The 10,360-nt window shown below is 48.9% G+C and overlaps 1 protein-coding gene across 1 annotated transcript in view; it reads right to left on the minus strand.

Annotated features, from left to right (window-relative positions):
• Positions 1 to 1,471: 1,471 nt before the first annotated feature.
• ANKLE1 (ankyrin repeat and LEM domain containing 1) overlaps positions 1,472 to 10,360 on the minus strand; it is a 14,633-nt gene continuing 5,744 nt past the window's right edge. Inside the window, exons 3-11 of the mRNA XM_006898318.1 lie at positions 5,558 to 5,806; positions 5,329 to 5,481; positions 4,958 to 5,063; positions 4,729 to 4,868; positions 2,838 to 3,559; positions 2,561 to 2,738; positions 2,141 to 2,300; positions 1,889 to 2,027; positions 1,472 to 1,644 (exon numbers count right to left, since the gene is read on the minus strand). Coding sequence (XP_006898380.1) covers positions 1,472 to 1,644; positions 1,889 to 2,027; positions 2,141 to 2,300; positions 2,561 to 2,738; positions 2,838 to 3,559; positions 4,729 to 4,868; positions 4,958 to 5,063; positions 5,329 to 5,481; positions 5,558 to 5,806 — 2,020 coding nt within the window. The remainder of the gene's footprint in view (positions 1,645 to 1,888; positions 2,028 to 2,140; positions 2,301 to 2,560; positions 2,739 to 2,837; positions 3,560 to 4,728; positions 4,869 to 4,957; positions 5,064 to 5,328; positions 5,482 to 5,557; positions 5,807 to 10,360) is intronic.

Raw genomic sequence — 10,360 nt, forward strand, 5'->3', positions numbered from 1 at the left:
GTGCTGCTGTATCACAAATACAAGTGGGCAGGCAGCTTTAGAAAACAGACATTTATTGTTTCATAGTTCCTATATGGACTGAAGTTAAATGTCAAGAAAACAAAGATTCTAACCACTGGGCCAATTGGCAGCATCAGGATGGATCGTGAAGAGATTGAGATAGTTAACAGTTTTCATTTACTGGGCTCCACAGTCAACACTCTTGGTAACAGCAGCCGGGAAATCAGGAGACGAATTGCATTGGGAAAGTCGGCTGTGAGGGACCTCTCAAGAGTACTAAAGGGCAACAATGTCAGGCTGGAGACTAAGGTGCGCCTGATCCGGGCTATAGTCTTTACAATTACGTGCTATGCATCAGAGAGTTGGACAGTAAATACGGCTGATAAAAAGAGGATTGATGCCTTTGAGCTGTGGTGCTGGAGAAGAGTGTTGAATGTACCATGGACTGCTAGGAGAACAAACAGTTTTGTCCTGGAGAGGGTGAAGCCAGAGTGTTCCCTGGAGTCAAGGATTCTGAAGCTTCGTCTGACATATTTTGGGCATGTTGCAAGGAGGTCCTTGGAGAGGGACATCATGTTTGGCAGAGTGGAGGAGAAGTGAAGGAGAGGAAGACCTTTGGTGAGATGGATCGATTCTGTGACTGGAGCGGTGGGAATAAGTGCATTTGAGATGGCTAGGTTGGCACAGGATAGAATAGCATTTAGAGCTCTTGTACATAGGGTCGCTATGAGTAGCAAGTGACTCGATGGCACATAACAACAACAGTTTAAGAGACAAAAAGTCTGAGTGTAGGGCACTGGCTCTAGGAGAAGGCTCCCTGTGGGGTCTAGCAGGTCCTCTGTCTTCCCAGCGTTCTGTGACTCTCCGGTGATGTTCAAACGGCTTTGTTCTGTATCTATGCTGCTCTTTTGATCATTCAGATGTGATTAGGTCAATAGAACCAAATGTCACAGGACCAAGGGTGATAAATCCTGGCTTAGCTAAATGCCATTGCTTCTTAGCTTTTTTCTAATTATCTATGTTTTCGTAGACCATCACCACCACAGTCCACCCCTTTACCTGGGCAATCTTCTACCTGAGCCACAGGGCCACTTCTGCCCAGTTGCTGGGCTCTGAGCCATGGCCTTAATCATCTGACCTCATTTAATTCCCCGAGATAGGGCTTCTCACTGCCCATGTTGTACAAGTGAGCTTCAGACAGATAAGTAGCTGCAGTGAAGTCCCTGAGGATGTGTCTAAGAAGCCACTTCCTATGATTGGCGAATAAAAGTGGACTCTGTCCACAGAGGCAAAATTGCTAAAGCACCAGAATGTTCTGAAGCACCTTCAAAACCCCTACTTGTATCAGCCTGTAGGGGGCGCCCACCCTGTTGCCTTCGGGAGGCAGTGATGGGGGCTGCTATCTGCACGTGGCAGCGAGGACATTCAAACACTGCTCTCCACCTGGGCCGGATGGCCGGCTCGCCAGTGCTCAGCCACGGGCCTGGATGTCCTGGGGCCTCAGCTCTCGCTCTCCCTCAGCCAGGAAGACAAGGAGCGCACGGTACAGCAGGTGCACACCGAGACTGCGGCGCCGGGCAGGAGGCCAGCCTGCCACCACTCCATAGCAGTGTCCTTGTTTCTGGTTGGTCAGCATCTGGATCCCTGGGGAGATTGGAGCAGAGTAACTAGGCAACTCAAGGAATCCCCCAGCACAAGTGGGTCACAATGATTCCATTGGAGATTGTCCCCCAGAGGAGATAAGCCAATGGAGCAAAGTATGTGCATGTACAAATACAGAGCCGGTGCTCCCTAATTGCTCATCAAACAAATGGACAGCCCCTGAGGACAAGGGCTTGAGGGAACTGGTAGGTCAGGGCTCCTTGTGTGCCGTGTGCCAGGCACCCACCCAGAGCATCCACCAGGCATGCCTCCCGTGTGTAGGCCTCCACGGCGACCACGTGCTGGAAACAATGCAGGGAGACAACGCCATGGCCGCTGGCCCAGATGTCCAGGATCCGCTGCACCTTGGGGCAGGCCTGGGAAGGGGGGGCAGAACGGAGTAAGGCCAAAAGTCATTCTCCCAATCTCCCAATTCCCTCTGCCCCAGGTTATAGCAGCATGCCTGCATTTGCCAGGACTTTGACCCTTGTCACCATACTTGCTTTCCTGGACACCCACGGTGGCCAAGGGCTTCCCAGAGGTGGGCATCTGGCCGAGCTCGTGTCCCCTTGCCCACATAGAAGATGGCGCGAACGAATATCCGGAAGCGTTCGGCCGGGGTCAGCTGGAAGGCTCGGCCTGGCAGGTCCTGAGTTTCCCTGGACAAATGAAATAGCTTAGGGAGGGGGGAAGTGGTAAGAGGGGCCCCAGAGGCAGTCCCCAAGGTCACAGAGTAGCTCTAATCTGGTCCATTGACTCCCTCTTATAGGATCAGAGAGGGTCCCTATTTCCTGGAGCCATCTGACCCCCTGAATTGGGTCAACCCAACTTGAAAGATAAGGAAGTATATGACCAGAGCGGGCCAGCTGCTCTGCCATGGTCACACAGCATGGATACGCCAATGCTGGAGGGGTCTTACCTGGGGTCCAGCAGCAAGTATGTGAAGCTAGACTTCACAATTCCCTCCCGCCACTTCCTGGCAGGGTCAGGCCGCTCAAATTGCTGGGCCAGTGCATCCTCATCAGCTTGGGCGTCTGGGATCTGACCCGTCTTCAGGGCCTTGGCTAGCTCTGGGCTGTGCCCTGCAAAGTCTGGGCCTGGGAGGGGAAACCGAGTCACGGGAGAAGGAAAAAAGGGCGATTCCCAGAGAGGCACAAAGCGAGGCTAGAGACGCTGTGAGCTCCGAAGGAACTAACCAGGCCCAACGCTGGCTTCTTCCAGCCGGCGGAGGTAGTGAGGTCGGGTGAAGGATGTGATGGGGCCGGGATTCTGTCCAAGCGCTCGGAGTTGGCGCAGAAGCTCCAGGTCGGACATGGAGGGGGCTGGTGAGCGCCAACACGTGGGGATGTAGTCTCTGACATCTGTGGATGGCTCTTCATCCTCTGTCAGCCAGAGAGCAGCCACATCACTGTCTTGGGACGTCTGGTCCTCGGTCAGGAAGAGGAAGTCAGAGGGTCCAGGCGACGGTTCCCACCGAGGGTTCTGGGCTAGGTGAAGCGTAGAGGAGCGGGGAGAGGAGCCACTGGCATTTGATGAGGCCAGAGTCAGGGCCTGGAGGCGGGCGTTGAGATCCACCTCCCTGCCCTCCATCATGGCTCCATGTGATGGTGATGGAGTGCCCAGAGGCTTTGGCATCCTCTGGGGAGGACAGACACCAGACATTGACGTGGCACCAGGGGGACTGTCAGGTGCCAAGTCTTCAGATACAGAGGCCTCCACGGCTGTGACAAAGGAGACCCCGGAGCAGCCATTGCAAAGCCCCAGGGAAGCCTCTGAGCTCGAGTCCTTGTCAGCAGCCTCCTGGGGTAGAGGGAGGGTGGGCTGTTCAGAAGCAGCCTCTAGGCTTCCACTGTCCTTATTGTCACCTCTGCCCAGATGGGTCTGGAGCACTGTGAAGTCCAAGTTCACATCAGGAGATCTGGAGAGGGTAGTGGCCAGTCCATTTTCCTCAGGGTCTGGAGGTGGGGAGAGATAGAGGGATAGAGAGGAAGGGTGCAGGGCAGGAGGGCTGGAGACATCTGCACTAGACTCAGAGGGAAAGAAGTGGTTGAAATTGAAGAGAGGAGAGAAAGAGAGAGTTGGGGGCAGAGAAGAGACCGCTAAAGACAGTCTGAGGCCATGGAGACCAGTCAAAGAGAGCCTGGGACAGCCAGAGACAGCTGGAGACGTCTGGACATAGCCAGACACAGCCAGAGACAGGCAGAAGTGGCTGGAGACCTCTGGAAACCGTTTGGGACAGTTGGGAACAGTCATACAGAAGAAGAAGACAGCTGAAGGATTCCAAGCACTACACAATGGAGATAGTCAGAAGAGTCAGAAACAGCCGGAGGTGACTGGCCATGTCCTGAGAGTTGGGAAGAGTTATACGGTTGTTTGTTGTTGTTATGTGCCATCAATTTGCCTGCAACTTATAGCAACCCTATATACAATAGCTCTGAACTCTGCTCTATCTTGAGTCTGTCTCACTGTCTCCAGCACACTTATCGACATTATCTCAGTTACTGAGTCAATCCATCTCATCTGAGGTTTTCCTCTCCTGCACTGTCCCTCCACTCTTCCAAGGATGATGTCCTTCTCTCAAGACTGGTCCCTCCTGGCTACCTGCCCAAAGTATGTGAGAGGAGCTTCAGAACCCTTGCTTCAAGGAGCAGTTTGGCTTCACCCTCTCTTAGCATCCCATAGTATATAAAATACTCTTTTCCAGCACCACAACTCAAAGGCATCAAATCTTCTGTCATCTTTGGTCATTGTCCAGCTCTCGGATGCATAGCAAGTAATTATGAAGATCATGGCCTAAATCAGGCGACCTTAGTCTCTAGACTGACATCGTAGCTCTTCAGCACTTAAAAACAAAGCTTAATGACAGCAGCTTAGTTATTAAACAAAACCAAACCAAAAAACTCCAACCAAGCCCACTGCTGTTGCGTCTGACTCAGATGACCTTCTGTCCCAGGAGCCTGAGACCATGCATGGGAGTCAGAAAGAACCAGAGACAGAGCCAGGGAGAGGGGGTACTAAAGTCAGTCAGAGACAGCGCAGAAAATGACCAGAACGCATAAAGCTGGAGGAGGAAGCCCCCGTCCCCACAGGCCCCATTTACCACTGTGCTTGGCCTCTGGCTCCTGGGACGGCAGTGGAGTCCAGGTGCGTGTCCCCAGCTCCCGCAGGACGCGCTCGCAGTCGCGGTGTCCCTGCTGCTCCGCCAGGTCCAGCGCGCGAAGCCCGTCCTGCGACAGTGCGGTCAGCAGAGGGCGCCCGCGGCCCCTTGCCGCCTTCCCGCCCGCGCCCTACCCGCCAGCCCGCGCAGGGTCCCCACCTGATCGCGCAGCGCGGGGTCCGCTCCCTGGCTAAGCAGCAGCTCCAGGCCGTGGCGACAGCCCCAAGCGGCCGCCACGTGCAGCGGGGTCAGCGCCTCGGCCGAGCTGAGCAGGGGCCAGGGAAGGATCAGGCTCGGCCCTCTGACTCGAGAGTCTCCGCCCCTCCGATTCAAACCCTAGATTCCCACCCTTTGGCTCCAGCGCAAACCAATACTCCGCCCCCGACCTGAAGTCCCAATCGCCCCCTTCCTCGGACCCTGGTCCCTGCCCCTGGGCCTCAAGCACCACCCCCGGACCTCGGGGTCCCTCCCCCTAGACTCTAGGCCTCGCCCCGACCTCTGACAGTCTGCCCTGAGCAGGGCCGCCTCACCGGGCGTTGGGGTCCCCGCCGCATCGTAGGAGCACCCCGAGGCAGCGGAGGCCGCGAGGGCGGCGCGCTCCAGCCGCCAGATGGATGGCTGCCACTCCATCTGGAAGCACCAGGTTAGGGTCAGCGCCACGCTGCAGCAGCTCTTCCACGTCCCTGCGGACAGGGGACAGAGGCGTCACCTTGGCTCCGGACCGGGTCCAGTCCAGCTCCGCCCAGACCCTTCGCTCACCGCGGCTCCTCCGCCCGCAGCGCCGCCCGTAGCAGCTTTGCCAGCCCGGTCGCCGAGCCCATGGCCCGGCTGGGGCCACAAGCCACCGGCCCCTGACGTCCCGCGCCGCCCCAGCGCGCATGCGCTGCACTACCCCGCCACCAAGCCCCCAGCCGGGCAGTGTAGCACAGCATCCGCGTCCACATCTGACTGCAGGTTCTCGTCTGGGCTGTCTCGACCCGGGATCCCGGGTGGCGCTCAGACAGGAACCTGGGACCATAGATAAGGACCCAACTGGCCAGTATCTCAGCTCAAAATTTGGGAGACGCGCCCTGTCTGTATGGGTGGAAGTACGATGGGGCATGGAGCACTCACAATCAAGTCTTCCAGAACTCTGCTGAGACCTCCCTCCTTCAGTGTGCGTTTCTACAGGGACTCGATTCTGACACATGACGAACACATCACCAGGCCTTACTTCTGAGGGACCCTGGTGAATCTGAAACATCAGCTTTGTGATTACTAGTCAACCACTTAACAAGTATTTTAATTTACATCCATCATTACTGTGCACGTTCTAATTACCAACGAATGTTAATAATTGTTTATTAGCAATTACAACTCTTCCCATAAGCGGCCTCAAGGTGAACTCCCAAAATGGTTCTCTGCTTACTTGACCCACAGAATCATGCAAATGGGGAGACTCAGATCCCCGGGTCCATTTTAAGAACACCCGAGAAACTGCCCAGGACTTCAAGGGATTGTATCTGAAAGATGTCACTTGGCAAAACAATATGCCCATTTAGGTATTACAGTGGTGTGGTGTAAGTGTGCCCAAGCCACACACAGTGGGGTTGGACACTAGATTTGCGCCCAAAAAAGAGTGCTGAGGTTTTGCTACCTGTGCTTAAAAATGCAGAAAGCAATGCTGAAACTTAAAGATTTAGATATTGAGTGGTCACCAAGCACATGCAGGCAAACCTCCCAAGACAAACCACATGTACAGAGTTCATGGTGGATTAGCCCCTACATGAGCTCCCACCCCCACCCATATGCAGATGATCCTTACTGAAAAGGAACACTTATGGCTCTGGAGTAAATAATTTAGCATCAAACAACTATATCATCTCACCCCAGAATAGCAAAATTTAACAGAACAGAAAACAAATGCTGGTGAAGTTGTAGAGAAACTGGAACTCTTACTCACCGTTGGTGGGAGTGCAAAATGGTGCAACCACTATGGAAGGCAGTATGGCGCTTTCCCAAAGAGTTGCAAAGAGAAATACCATTTGACCCAGCAATTCCACTACTAGGGATATGCCCTAAAGAAACCAGAACTGCTATCCAAGCAGATACATGCACACCTATGTTTATTTTGGCTTGTTCGCAATAGCAAAGAGTTGGAAACAACCCAAGCACCCATCAACAAAGGAGTGGATAGAGAAGCTGTGGTATATTCACACAATGGAATACTATGCTGCACTGAAAAACAAGGAACTCATGAAATATTATACAAAATGGAAGACCCTGGAGGACATTATGCTGAGTAAAATATCTCAGTCACAAAAAGACAAATACGGTATGCCACTGTTTTTTTAAATCATTTTAAAAATTAATTTTAATGAAAACTTACAGCGACTTTGTATTTCCATTCATTCATTCATTGCTGCACGCACCTTCTCCCTGCCAGTTCCCCCCAGTACACTCTTCTTTTTGAAAAGTAAAAGAAAAGTTGCCCCTTGTTTTACAATCCCTCTGCCCATGACCACTCCACTATGCATCCTTCGTTCTGGACTCCTGTCATGACAAAAATACCTGATCACATATTCCTTTTAATAAACAGTTTTCTCCATCATCTGTTTCAATGCAATATACATTATTGAACCCATCTTTCTCGGTCTCCCCCCAACCCCAATGTCAGTCCTGTTTTACAACAGTGGCACTATGCAGTATTTGTCCTTTTGTGACTGAGCTATTTCACTCAGCATAATGTCCTCCAGGGTCACCCATTTAGAATAATTTGAATGAGTTCCTTGTTTTTCAATGCAGCATAGTATTCCATTGTGTGAATATATACCGCTTCTCTATCCATTCATTTGTTGATGGGAACTTAGGTTGTTTCCAACTCCTTGCTATTGTGAACAAAGCCGTGATAAACATGAATGTGCAGGTATACCACTGTTATAAAAGAGGACTGACATGATTAGATATTATTATTATGACAGGAGTCCAGAACGAAGGTAGCATAGTGGAGTGGACTTGGGTGGAGAGACTGAATAACAATGAAAGAATTTTTCCTTTTCCTTCTCAAAAAGAAAAGCAATTTGGGGGGCAGGGGTGGGCAGGGAGAAAAGTGTAACAATGAATGAATGGATATCCAAAGTCTCTGTAAACTTTCATGAGAATAAATTTAAAATAAAAAATATATTAAAAATAATTCAGCATCAAATAAAATCTAAATCCATTTTTTGAAATCCACAATTATTAATAAGCAGCTGAAGACTAAGGTACACTTGACGCAAACCATAATGCATAAAGCTGACTGAAGAATTACTGATGTCTTTGAATCGTGTTGAAGAGGAGTGCTAAGCATCCCACGACCTGCCAAAAGAACACATATGTCTCGGAAAAGATGCAGCCAGAGTGCTCCTTGGAGGCAAGTATAGTGCACCTTTGTCTCACATACATATGGTATGTTGTTAGGAGGGGGTCTGTCCTTGGAAAACGACATCATGCATAGAAAGGTGGAGGAGGGAAAGACCCTCAACAAGATTGAAAGACACAGTGACTATAATGGTGGGCTCAAGTAGCAACTATACAAATGGACTTCACCTGATGGCCGAGACAGGATTCAGATTGATTACATTTGTAGAAAGAATTGTTGAAGAAACTCAGTATCAGCAGTGAGAACTAGGCCAGGTACTGACTGTGGAAAAGACCATCAAATACTCCTATGCAAGTTCAACCTGAAAAAAAAATAATAAATCAAATCTATAAGAACCAAAATTTGACCTTGAATCTATACCAGCAGAATTTAAAAAACCATCTCAGAAACAGGTTTGAGGCCTTAAATGCTAATGAACTAAGTAAGACCCGATGACCTGTGGGACGGTATCAAGAATATCATCCAGGGAAAATGCAAAAGGTCCTTACAAAGACAGAGTAGGAAGGAAAGACTGAGATGGATGTCAGAAGAGACTGACTATTGCACTAGAGTGTGGAGAAGGCAAAACAATGGGAGAAATCAGGAAGTTAACGAGCTGAACAGAATATTTCAAAGGGCAACTCATGAAGACAAAGCACAGTATTACAATAAAATGTGCAAAGAGCTAGAGTTTAAAAGAACATCAAAAGGGATAAACTCTGCATTTCGTAAGCTGAAGAACTGAAGAACAAAGTCAAGCCTCAAGTTGCAATACTTAAGGATGCTATGGGCAGAGTGTTGAATGATCTAGGAAGCATCAAAAGAAGATGAAAGCACACATGGATTTAATTTTTAAAAGGTCTCATGCATCAATTTATCCTTTCCCCCCCCCTCAATTTATCCTCTTCAGATTGTGCATTTCTGGTTGTACTTGGCAGTCTCTTTATACCTCATACTAGCACTTCTAAGCTTGATCCCAGTTCATCTCTTATGAACATTATAATTTTGGGCTTTACTCTCAGGTCTCTGATCCACCTTGAGTTGCTTTTTGTGTATGGTGTGAGATGCAGATCCTGTTTCAGCTTTCTGCAGGTGGAAGTCCAGTTTTGCCAACACCATTTATTGAAGAGGTTATCATTTCTTCATTTGATAGCTTTGATTTCCTTGTCATATATCAGTTGACCATCGATAGCTGGGTCTCTTTCTGAGTTCTCAATTTTGTTCCATTGGTCTATGAGCCTGTTATTGTACCAGTAGCATGCTGTTTTGGTTACTACTGCTGTGTAGTAGGTTTTGAGTTCAGAGTGTGCTATGCCTCCCAACTCATTTTCGTTTCTCAGAAGTGTTTTGCTTATTCGGGGTCTCTTGCCTCTCCAAATAAATCTGATAATTTCCCTTTCAATCTCCTTGAAAAATGAATTTGGTATCTGGATTGGGATTGCATTGAACATGTAGATTGCTTTTGGTAGGATTGTCACTTTCACCATATTGAGTCTTCCTGTCCAGGAACAGGACACATTGCCCCATTTCTTTAAGTCTTTTTTTGTGTCTTGCAGAAATGCTCTGTAGGGTTTTTTAAATAAGTATTTTGTATCTCTAGTTAGGTTCACTCCCAAGTATCTCAATTTGTGGTTGGCTACTGTAAATGGTATTGCTTTCTTGATTTCCTTCTCTTAGTTCTCTTTGTTATTTTAGAGGAATCCTATTGATTTTGGATATTGATCTTAGATCCTGCCACTCTACTAAGTTGACCTATTAACTCTAACAGTTGAGTCTTTGGAGTTTTCTCTGACAATATGATATCATCTGCATATTGCAACAGTTTAACCATATCTTTGCCGATCTGGACACCTTTTATTTCTTTCTCTGGTTGTATTGCCTTAGTAAGCACTTCCAATACAAGACTGCAAAGAAGTGGTGACAGTGGGCATACTTGTCTGGTTCCTGTTTGCAAAGAAAATGTTTTCAGTCTTTCTCCATTGAGAATGATTTTGGCTCTTGGTTTTGCATATATACTTTTCACTATGTTGAGGAAATTCCCTTCTATTCCAATTTTTCTGAGTGTCTTTATCAGGATTTTTAAAATGCCTTTTCTGCATTAATTTCTAAGATCATATCATTCTTGTTATTTACTTTGTTAATATAGTGAATTACATTGATTGTTTCTCTTATGTTGAACCATC

Source organism: Elephantulus edwardii, unplaced genomic scaffold (assembly GCF_000299155.1).
Source record: "Elephantulus edwardii isolate Elephantulus edwardi_28Jun2011 unplaced genomic scaffold, EleEdw1.0 scaffold00226, whole genome shotgun sequence".
Taxonomy (NCBI): domain Eukaryota; kingdom Metazoa; phylum Chordata; class Mammalia; order Macroscelidea; family Macroscelididae; genus Elephantulus; species Elephantulus edwardii.